Genomic DNA, 12,389 nt, shown 5'->3' with positions numbered 1-12,389 from the left:
AATACAATGACAAGAGGGCAAATTCCCACTTTAAAATGAAATGCATTAAACAATGTCTATTTGTACTGTTATTTAGCGCTTAGAAAGGATACAACAGGACCTTTTTTTTTTTTTTTTTAATCAAATGGATCAAAATCTCCTGCTATGCACCTGGCATTTAAAGTACAGCTGAATGCTGTGTTCCCCATAAGCCTGTAGAACTGTGTTCCCTATTCTAATTGCACAAGCTAGAAAGAGGCTGTAATGCATTTCATTTTCTTTAGGATAGTACTTGATCACATTTAATTAGACATGGCAAATCTTGCATAAAACATCACCAGATTCAGCAGAATCTGAGACCTAATTTAGAAAGCTTAACCATCTTACGTTTTAGTGACAAATGTTAAAGGACACTGAAGAACCTGTCTACCTTCTGTCACAGAGTACATAGATAATATATATATATATATTAGATATATATAGATATATATATTTATATAAGTAGTATGTATCATACTTTATCTGAAATAAGTTTTCACTAGCATGATAAAGCAAACCGAAGTCAAATTCATTGTAACTTTGAAACTTTATTTTTTAATCTGACACGACAATGTTATCTAATCACTTTGTGAAACACTTTATAACACTTCAATTTTATTAATAATAATAATAATAATAATAATAATATAATAATAATAAATAATAATAATAATAATAATAATAAAATACAAATGTATTATAAAATTATTTAAATATTAACAAAAGAACACATCTTGCAACCCCTTTAAGAAAAACAGCACAGACAAGGGGGGTTAAAATAGCTACACAGCTTTAAAAACATGCTCTGTGTTGCAGGAGCACTGCAGAGCTACAGGCAATTGAGTTTCCCGGACTTGCTCAGCTGATCAGCTTAGACGGCACGAGAAAAAAAAAAAAAAAAAAAAAAAAGAATTCTCTCAAAATATCTACTTACTTACTCTAAATAAAACGTCAAAGAAACTGAAACAACAGTCAAATCTATTTGCATTTGGATTTGGAAAACTCCATGAAAATGAGAATGTAACTGAGGAGTAGTTAATTTAGCATTTTAGCCAGCTTGTCTTTGACAGTAACTGAAAAATAAAGAAATATGTTCACTTCCCTGGGTTTGTTATATAGTTATCTTCCCTGCCATTTGATTAATATAGTTATATTTCCTGGCATTTTATGTATATAGTTCCCTGGTATTTTATGTATATACTTCACTCACTGGCCTTTTTTATGCACACAGTAAATAGTTCCCTGGCATTTAATGCATATAGTTGCAAGTAGTTAGTTCCCTGGCACATCGATTTTATACAGTTTACCTCCCTCAATTTAAAGATAATAAATAAACACCAATTACATGAAAACAAAGTGCACATATACATATACATGTCTCCTCTTATTGTCCCTGTTTGTATATGTTGGCCATCATAAAAGTTCACTTGACCACCATGTTTTGAAAGCTAGTGGCCAAATTACCATCAGCATACAAAGTGATTTGTCCCACCCTGTTCTTAAGATACAGTCATCAACAGCTCAGCCAATCACCATGACCTCCATTCACAGTTCAGGATCTTGTAACAAAAATACATGAACAGTTTATTCATGCTTGAGACAGCTCTACCAAAGATGCAGGCCAGTGAAAATAGAACTTCAAAGAGCTTCTGTGGTTACAGAATTTTCTCCCAACTTATACTTTAATATCTTAACCAACCCCCCAAGGTTCTCCAGTGTTGCAATAAACTGAACTAAGGTTGCCATATTAAATTGGTCTGTAAACTTGTTGTGTCTCCTTGCTTGAAGAGGTGCACTCGAAGTATGAATGCCAATTACTACATTTGCTGCACGGCTTATTATTTTGGAAGAAGCTGATTAAGAATTCACAACACTGTACTAAAGGATTAAAATAAACCGTTCTTGTGCTTTGATTCAGGTAACAAGGCAGGCCATTTCAATTAACTGCAGCAGATCAGTCAAGCACAGAGATTTAAAGGGAAGATAAGAATGAAAGTGTTGCACAGCTTAGTTAATGAGACAAAGAGGGGACAAAATAAAGAATGGGCAAGCAACTGACTTCTCAGGCAATATCTCTGGACAACAAGCTAAGACACAAAATAAGTTCATTTCAATTGTAACGAATATTTTGATTGGCAAAATAAAAAAAATAAAAATAAAAATAAAAAAATACAATGCCGTGAAAAAGTATTTGACCCATCTGATTTTCTGCATTTCTGCACATTTTTCACATTGAATTTGGTCAGATCTTTTTGTGGGTTGCAGTAGTATATGGAGGGAGTCGGAGACAAAAAAATGACACTAAAGTTTGGTGCTTCTTTCATTTGTTTGGTGTGCAAGGTAATCAAACATGCAATCTTCAGGTATGAAAAAGTTATTGTCCCCCCTAGTTAACTCAACCCAATTAAATGGATAGTTAGGGTTAGCTGTGAATACTTTGGTTAACAATCAGGCCTGATTTGGGCCAGCCCTGCCCAGTATAAATGGCCCTTACCATCACAGTGAAGTTGTCAGCACACAGGTTCTAGAGGCACATCATGCCACGATCAAAAGAAATTCCTGAAGACCTCCAGGAAAAAAGTTGTTGATGCCTATCAGTCTGGAAAGGGTTACAAAGACATTTCTAAGGCTCTGGGGCTCTACCAAACCACAGTCAGAGTCATATTCTCCAAATGAAGAAAGTTTGGGACAGTGAATCTTCCCAGGAGTGGACATCCTGCCAAGATTTCTCCAAGAGCAAGGCATAAAATCGTCCAGGAAGTCAAAACGAACCCTAGAACAACATCCAGTGATCTGCAGGCCTCTCTCGCCTCGGCTAAGGTCAGTGTTCATGACTCCACCATCAGAAGACACTGGGCAAAAATGGGATTCATGGCAGAGCAGCAAGGTGAAAACCACTGCTCCCTAAGAAGAACAAGTCTCAAGTTTGCCAAAAAGCACCTGGATGATCCTAAAGAGTTCTGGAACAATGTTCTATGGACAGATGAGTCAAAAGTGGATCTTTTTGGCCAACATGGGCGTCGTTATGTCTGGCAAAAACCAAATCCTGCACTCCACAGTAAGATCCTCATACGGTCATGTGTGGTGGTGGTAGTGTCATGATTTGAGAACGCTTTGCTGCATCAGGACCTAGATGACTTGCCATCATTGAAGGAACCATGAATTATGCTCTGTATCAGAGAATTCTACAGGAGACTGTCAGGCCATCCGTCTGTGAACTGAAGCTCAAGCACAGCTGGGTCATGCTGCAAGACAATGTTCAGAAACAAACAAGCAAGTCTACAACAGAATGGTTGAAAAACAAGAAATTTAAAGTTTTGGAATGGCCTAGTCAAAGTCCAGACATAAACCCCATTGAGATGTTGTGGCAGGACCTGAAACAAGCAGTTTACGCTTGAAAACCCACAAATGTCACTGAGTTGAAGTAGTTCTGCATGAAGGAGTGGGCCAAAATTCCTCCACGGTGCTTTGAGAAACTGATCAATAACTACAGGAAGCGTTTGGTTGCAGTTATTGCTACTAAAGGTGGCGTAACCAGTTATTGAGTCTAAGGGGGCGATTTCTTTTTCACACGGGGCATTGGGTGTTGCATAACTTTCTTTAATAAATAAATGAAATAAGTATCAACATTTTGTGTTATTTGTTCATTCAGGGTCTCTTATCTAATATTAGATTTTGGTTGAAGATCTGATAACATTCAGTGTCAAAAATATGCAAAAATGCAGAAAATCAGACAGGGGGCAAGACATGGCACTGTAAGTCATCTCCCTGGTATTTGGCCAAAACACATCATTATAATAAATCAAACAGACATATATATATATATATATATTAATACTTAGTTGTGAGGTGAATTAGTTCACAATCCTAAAAAATATTCAGTTACTCACCATCACACTTTAAGCCAACTTCATTAGAGGCTGAACAACAACAGCAGCAGCAAAAGATCTAACCCGATTCCTTCTCATTTATGGTACTCCTTTAAGGCTTAGGGCACAAGTTAAATACAGGCTCTGGTTTACAGGCTTTCACACAGATTAAAACCTGTGCTGTATATGATTTTGCAAGTAAGTTACATTGGAAACAACTGTTCTTCACGATATATATATATATATATATATATATATATATATATATATATATATATATATATATATATATATATATATATATATATATATATATAGTATTCATGCACATGCAATCTACATGCATTAGCTCTAGTCTGTGGTCCATAGTTATAATCTTTTTCAGCTCCATTTTATCTGCAGAACTGCTGGCAACCTTACTATATTCCATTGACGTGAACCGGGGGGTAGCTCAGATTGAACTGTTAAGTGTAAATTTCAGTTTACACCCACATTTCCCTTAGGGTACAAACATTTCATGATCTCAGAGGATATTAACCTTGCTGGCTGGCAGGTGCTATTAGAGCAGTTCTCCAGATAGTAGGTCAGCTATTAGATCCCAAATTGAACTGTAGCACTGAGGTGTAAATCCTTAATATCTGGACACAGCAGTTCAAGCCAAATGAATAAAGGTTATCATATTTTGCTTCTTGGATGGTCACATTCTAAAACATAGTGCTGTATTTGGATGCAAAGGGAAAGCAAAACTGGAGGTTGAGAGCTGATGAAACAGACCGATTCTGTCCTTCCAGTAAGGATTGAAATCACATATCACCTGGGCACTACAGCTTGTAGCAGAAAATTAACGCAAATTCAATCAAAAATAAAATGACAACTTACAAGAAATATGACAACAGATGGAGGACAAAGCTACTGTCAGAATGGGGACCAAGAACCAGATAACAGTAAAGTGGGAAAATGTGAAACAGAAATATGTGGGCACATGATGGACAGGTATTATCAAGAACAGGAAAATCAGGAAGGAAGTTGTCAAGACTTTCTATCCAGCTGCAGACTGATAGTAGCTGATAATCATGCTGCTTCTGAAGAATGCATGTTCCATATTAAGAGCTCCAAGGCATATTGCAACTTAAATATGCTGCAATGTATTTTTATAACCTACCCTTGCTTTTAGGTTGTACGGTAGGAGAAAATCTGGATTTCATTTTAAACATTTGGCACTGTGAGCTCCTTTAACAGCTGTTATTGCCAAGACCATTTTCTTCAAGCAGTTAGGAAGGGTTCAATAACATTTTAGCGGGGACCACCATCATTCTGCCTTTTTGAGCTCTTTGTGCACAATATTTTCTTCTGAATGCTATCTGGTATTCACAAAACACAAGCATGTATAGGTTACAAGCAGGATTTTTAGTCGCTAAATGAAACAATCATGAAACAGTGGATCACCATGTGTGCTCGATGTAAAAGGGTTCTTCAGATATCGAAATGCACTGAAATGATAAGCACCGGTAGTTGTGGTATCCTTGTGCGAGTCATGCTCACAGGGTACTGCACCCACGGCAACACTATAAAACATGTTAAACACAGCAATCGACCTGTTAAATACATCATTCACTTGTGCAACCTTTTAAATAGCATATTATATTACAATATATTATTTAATTGGTTCAATTGATGACTAAGAATGAAAAATCTGAATCTGTTAAATAAAAAGTTCAAAAAAATATGTTGCACATATTTATGTAAAGGAACAAGCCAGCTGAAAACAATATCATTTGGAAAGACTCATGACTCAATCCCAAGGGCTGAACGAAACTGAAGTACAGTAAGCAAGAACACCCGAGAAGGTGTGCCAACCGTGTACTACCACACACGTGTTTAAATGTGTAAAGGGGCTTATACAATGTCTTACTGTTGCTTTACAAATAAAAGTGCTTTTGTTTTTCAAGTGTGTGAGGAGGCTGTGTTCCAGGCGGTCAGGGTTGAGGTCAATTCCATTTTTCCAATTCCCATTCCCTTTTAATGAATTTCAAGTCCTGAACTGGAATCAAAATTGATTAAAAGGGAACGGGTATTAAAATTGGGAATTTATTTTATAAAGGAACTGACTACAACCCTGCATATGGTGTGGTTGTAATGACATATTACATGGTCAGTACAAGCAATGCCTTCAGATGTGTATTGAGCTTGAAATATCTCAACATTATTATGAAACTGATTTTACTGATTAGACTGATATGAGATCCAAAGCAATTGTTGTAACCACGACACTGGAATATTAGCAGCCAATCAGAATATGGGAAATGTCCAAGCCATTTTACACATTCTTACACCGTAATGCCAGCTTGGTAAAGGCAGCTCTGACCTGCATACCAACAATGGGGGTTTCAGCACAAACTTTTTTTTTTCTCATATGAAAGAAGCAGAAAGATTTTTCACAACTTGGAAAAAAAAGTCAGTGCTTTCAATTCTGTACTCAGTAATAATAATAATAATAATAATAATAATAATAATAACCACATTGGATTAAACTATTACAATAAACACAATGTTTTAAGTGCAGATCTAAATGTAAAAAATCACATTGGCAAGAACAATCCACATAGAAAAAGGAAAGGTAACCATAGTAAAAAAACAACAGCTTTGCAATCAGAGTTACAGCAAGTTCTTAAGGGAGCAGAGTTTACAGTACTCATCTAGAAAAGCTCCTCTATAACATGTAATAAAAAAATGCTTAGTCTGTTGCCAACTATTATTATTATTATTATTATTATTATTATTATTATTATTATTATTATTATTATTAACATGCAGGGCATCCATTTATTGACTCACTAGGATTCAATTTTAGTTACTAGAAAGTGAACAAAAACAAAGCATCTCTGGTAGCATACTCTAAGGGGTGTGTCATATCAGATTGAATGGTTTGTAATCGTGAAGTAATAAGGAAATTAAATAAATAAATAAATATCATTACTCTAACCACCTGCATATCCAGAGGTTAAAAACACAATGTGGCAGTGAAAAGGTTAATTTCCACTGGCCACCACCTATAATACAACTTTACTGAGAGAATCATAGAATGCAGTTTGTAGAGATGCCTGAAAGCAAGTGAGCTACATCGTTATCGTTAAGAATATGGTACAAAATCGGTTAATATTCACTGGATATCGCCTGTAGGTAAGCAGAGCTATGATTTACATTTAATCCAAGGGTAAATCAAGTAGCTAACATTTCAGATGGAGCCTTCTGCAGTGTATTGCAATGATGAAGGCTCTACCCAAAGTCTTTTTCTAATTGTTTTACTGAATAATGTAGTTTTGTTTCCCCCAGCTGCACTGAAGAGCTATTACGATTCCCTAGGTGTAAAATAACTGTTTTCAAAAAGAGGTGCTGTATATTTTTTTCATTGGGCAAAGGAAAGCACAGAACATGAACTGGATGCATCAGATTGCTCTTTCTCATCAAAGCATTGCGTGCCAGGGAAAGAAAGATTCTTCCTGGTCAAGACATGGGAAAAGGTCTGCATTGAAGTAAGAAGCACTTCACCCAATAAGTGACCTTTAAAACAGACAAAGGCAGTAAAGGTTAAAGATCGAAAATTGGCAAGGGAAAAAATGTGCTGTACAAATGTGAGGAATGCAGCAAGCGTACAAAGAAACCATTTCCTAATTATATGCAGTTTCATGGATTTAATCCGACTGCTTTAAAAGTTACCAGACTTCAAAATGCAGGTGAAAGCAGCACTAGCAGCCATGGGTCTAGTTTAATGATCGAAATGGTGGCAGATCTTTGTAGCTCTGCCCTTTAATTCCCTTAGTAACAGATCTAAATACAATAAAAACACACTGGAAAGATTTCTGTTGTAAATGAGGGTTTTATGGTAGCATTCTGGCTTTACTGGATATTGAAACTAGAATTATATACAGAGCATGTCACTAAAACAGGAATTTCAATGGACAAAATAAAGCAAGACATTTAAATAAGTGTGCAGTAAACAGTAGACAGTTCTCTCAGTGTTAAGATTCTACCCACACAGCTGTAAACAGTGTTGTGGAACAGTTTTGAAGTCTTCCTGCTCTTCACATTGATCCCAGTGTATTCTTACAAATCAATCAATCATCAAGTTGTTTAATTGGTTACTGTTGTCTCACAGCAATCCATCAGCAAAATGGCACATGATATGACATTTTGTCTGCTGTTGTAAATTGAGCAATACAAAAAAGAAAACCTGCTGAATAATAACAATGGAGTAAGTGGTTCACTTGATCCGTACGTAGAAATCTAAGCGTGACACACAAAGTGCCTTCGCATAACCCCATATGCAACTCCACTGAGAGAAAGTTCAATGCTCAGATAAATGAAAGGTTTGCTTTCTAGCTTGTTTGTTTTTTTTCTGGAAAGTGTATGGGGTACAATTCAGTCTAAAGTAACAGAAGGTATGGAGTGCAATTCAATGTAAAGTACCAGAAGGTGTGGGGTGCAATTCAATGTAAAGTACCAGAAGGTAATTAACAGATCTAATGTGTCATACAGCAGGTGACCCTCATAACAATGAATTTGGATAATTTTATAAATAAGGAATGAACATGTGTAAAATTACTGACGATCTGCCTGTTGCAAACAGATTTGTAAATATGGTACAGAAAGCTGGTTTCCTTTCCTACATATCGATTGAATGTACATCCCAACCTTTATAGAAAGTAGCAACGTCACAATATGTGATAATGATGACAGCAGTTTGGCTGTGTTTCACTGTAGATGAGAGTATTATAACACATTGTAGTACTAGGCAGAATCTTTTTTTTTTTTTTTTTTTAATTACTTGTGCACATGACTTTAAACAAATTATTTGAAGATACTCAAGTGGTTAATTGCACGTAACTGCTCTTGACTAAAAACAGTGGCAAGAGCACCCTCATGTGGTCAACATATATTTAACATACACCTTTACAGTCTATCTTAAAATGAGCATAAATGGAGATTATGATGGAGATGGTAAAATCTCAGACTTTATACAAGTGATGGAGTCAAGTACAGTAGTGGTTACAGCTATTATATGGCAAGTGTTTTAGTCTCTCTTTCTTTAAGGCTGTACATTTTTTAAAAGTATGTCAAGTAATACGCTCCGAGTCTCTATTTAACTGAATCAGTCATTCATCTTGCTGGCGGCTGCTGTCACCCTGCTGTGTTATAGCAGAATAAAAGGACTTGAAATCCCAACCAACGTGAATGCGGGCAGATTCTACTTGTTAAATAATTAAAAACAGTATCTTTACATAAATACATTATACAAACACTTACTTGTGAGTTTGTTGTGACTAAGTACCAGCTGGGTGATGTTAGACAATGCATCTGCAAAACACAAATAGTGCAGAAAACCTTAGTAATGATGCTGAATTACAAAGACAAGGTTTTGAGTCACTTGTAAACAGAAAGGTAAGCTTTTTATGCTGTGGTTATAAATTCAAGAACACCAGGAGATTAGAAAACAAGAGGTTTAATAGGATTAAAGTGAATAAATTCCCACCCCCAGGCATTTTCATTGTCAAGTCAACAGCTTCTCATCCTCAGAAGGTGGAATAACATCAGTACCCACCACAAGGGGACAAAGAAAAAAGACTAAGGAATTACTTTTACCCTAGTGGAAGAAATTAAAACTTAAAATGCACACAAAAACATCAAATAAATAATATTTCAATGATACTCCCAAAATCAGGAATTAGCTAAAACTGAAGACGGATAGCTGCATTATGTGGATTCCAGGTAGTTCTTGTGTAATATACAGCACTATTGAAGCAGAACACAATCTCTGAACGTGTCATATATATATATATATATATATATATATATATATATATATATATATATATATATATATATATATATTTTATTATAGTATAATATAAAATGTAACTTTTTTTAATATGTTGGCTAAGATGAGTAGACTTTTACTCTGAATTTCAGCTTTGTGGCTATTAGTACATCGCTCGCTTTTTCTAAAAAATGTCAAATATAATTAACATGAGTGCAAACAGTAGATACATTCCTCTCCACAGTGTACAACCACATTCAAGTGTAAATAAGGCAGACGCTGTAGTTCAAGCCCGAGTAACTAATACAAACATGCAATTTATAATAAGATATAACCAACAACCTATTTTTTTTTTTTTTAAATCAGTATAAGTATTAATATAAGTATTATAAATCTGCACTGGCGTTTCCTGATACTATACGTGTTATGTCACATTATCACAGATACATTTTTTTTTTTTTTTTTTATAGCTAAAAATTCACCACCATTTATTCCACACATACCAATTACTTCATTTTTTCACTATCAATTATCACTGTAAACAAACTTAAAAAACAACAAGAAAAACAGTACTAGACATTAAGAACTGTACCATACCATCTAGTGGTGAAGTATACAAAGGAAGTCATACACAGTACAACTATACATTAAAACTGGGGGTTCTGATTTTAGGTTCTAATCCATTAATAATTGATCGCATACACATTTAAACCGGTGCTCACCTTACTGCACACTGGAGACTGGTTCATTGTGTAGCTGCTGGGATTTTGTTGCAATATGAGGTGCAGCACTGACTGTGACTCCCACCTGTGCTGTTATTTGATTTGAGCAGCTTTGTGTGCTTCAACACTTAAACTCCAGATCAGAGCTTCTGGGCAATAGCAGAGAAGCCACTGTTTGGACAGTAATAGAAAGTAAACCCCCCAGTAAACTCAACATTTTGAGCTAGAGGGGGACACGCACCAAAAGACAGCCCATAATTAAAAAAAAAAAAAAACATTAAACATGCGCTGCACTGTGGAGATGGTTAGCAAAACAATATCCAGCTCTCCCAATTTCAGAAAAACGCGTGTAATAAAATATTGAAGTGTCATCACTCCTTAACTTTAGGCACAAAATAAATAAAATAAAAAAAACATGGATGCCTCATATGTTACAGGCGATGTTGGCATGTTTATGGTAATGGCTATGTTACCAGTTTAAACAGTACTGTTTAATTGTAGAATTGGGGATCTGACCATTTCATTTTTCAACAACACTTAATCAGCGATCATAGAAGCTGTAGAAACATTAAACCAATATAATTAGCATTGTGATGATGCACACCAATACAGTAATTTGTGATGTTTTACTTGCACTAGAATGTAGTGCATGTTTAAAGATGATCTCGATTATAACTTGTTAAATACACACAATTGTATTTTTTTTTTTTATTGTGAATACGGTTTACTTGCAGCAAATGGGCTGTGCATTGTTGCTGTACGGTATTTAGATTACCCAGCAACAAACTTTTTAGTCACAGTATAGAAATGACACGACAGCAATTAAGAGTGCATACAGTACGAGGGACACAGTCATTCGGTGGCGGACATTTTAATATTCTATTTTTATTTCCACACTAGAATACAGATACAAACACAAATAAGTACTTACAAAGTCCCGCGATATCCAGCATATTAGAGATGCCTCTGTCACACATATCCACCTCTGTCAGGTTCTTTTCCCTGCTTTCTTCCACGATTTTCTTTAATGATTTCGACATTTTCTGTACCAAAATTGCATAAGTTAAAACACAAATGGTTAGAAACTGTTTATCAATCGGCTAATGTATTGTACAACTAGTGGACGCATTAAGGCCACATTAAAGTTGCGAGAAGTTTCATAGGGTATTATTAGTAATTGCTACATAAATGCTGTTAGATACTATTTATTAAACGTAAAACTAACCTTTTGTCAGCAGAGTCCAGATTTTTTTTTTTTTTTTTTTTTTTTTTTTTTTGACAAAGTAAAATATTTAGTAAGTTAAAATAATAATGGATTTTTTTTAAATTTATTTTATTTTAATAAACAGTAAGACAACTCTTCCCCAGGCAGCTGAAAAATAAAAAAGCAGAAGAGCACACCCAACAGGAAGCGAGCGTGTGTGTTGTACAAATGTCCACATTCCCTAAAAGGAGACTTCCTCCGGAGAAACCAAGCGGCGGCTGCGAATTAGGAATGTCGAGAATTGTTTTTCCAAAGGCTGCAATCACATCCACAGACCCCTCTGTATTCTGGTGAATCTGCCTGGAGAAATGCAGCTTGATGAAATTGAAAAAAAAAAATATCCCCGAAGAATATTTACATTGTAGCGAATGGGCTATTTGTTATGGAGGAAGTTGCTACAGTGTTATAAGTCCCGAACAGAAACAATACGCATATCCTTTCCTAGCCACAAAAAAGAAAATATGCGTAGATGTAACGTGTATCATTTGAGATGTGTATCATATGTTTTGTTTTTGGGGGGGGGGGGTTAAAAAAAATTTTAAGCAAGGAGTAAGCAAGATATTCTTAATCGTGGAATGTTATAATGGTAAGTTAACGCTAGTCATTTTCTTACTTTGCATTTAAAAAAAAAAATAATAATACGAGCCCCATCTTTTATTTAATGTGTTATCAAGCATTATGAGATGCGATTAAAAAAATAA

At 35.4% G+C, this 12,389-nt stretch overlaps 1 protein-coding gene across 1 annotated transcript in view; it reads right to left on the bottom strand.

Moving 5' to 3' along the window:
* LOC121314152 (ras suppressor protein 1) overlaps positions 1-11,690 on the bottom strand; it is a 43,368-nt gene extending 31,678 nt beyond the window's left edge. The window contains exons 1-3 of the mRNA XM_041247144.1: positions 11,650-11,690; positions 11,356-11,467; positions 9,192-9,242 (exon numbers count right to left, since the gene is read on the bottom strand). Coding sequence (XP_041103078.1) covers positions 9,192-9,242; positions 11,356-11,464 — 160 coding nt within the window. The 5' untranslated portion in view covers positions 11,465-11,467; positions 11,650-11,690. The remainder of the gene's footprint in view (positions 1-9,191; positions 9,243-11,355; positions 11,468-11,649) is intronic.
* Positions 11,691-12,389: the final 699 nt, after the last annotated feature.

Source organism: Polyodon spathula, chromosome 4 (genome assembly GCF_017654505.1).
Source record: "Polyodon spathula isolate WHYD16114869_AA chromosome 4, ASM1765450v1, whole genome shotgun sequence".
NCBI lineage: Eukaryota > Metazoa > Chordata > Actinopteri > Acipenseriformes > Polyodontidae > Polyodon > Polyodon spathula.
The sequence above is the reverse complement of the archived record's forward strand: the minus strand, read 5'-3'. Positions and strand labels throughout refer to the sequence as shown.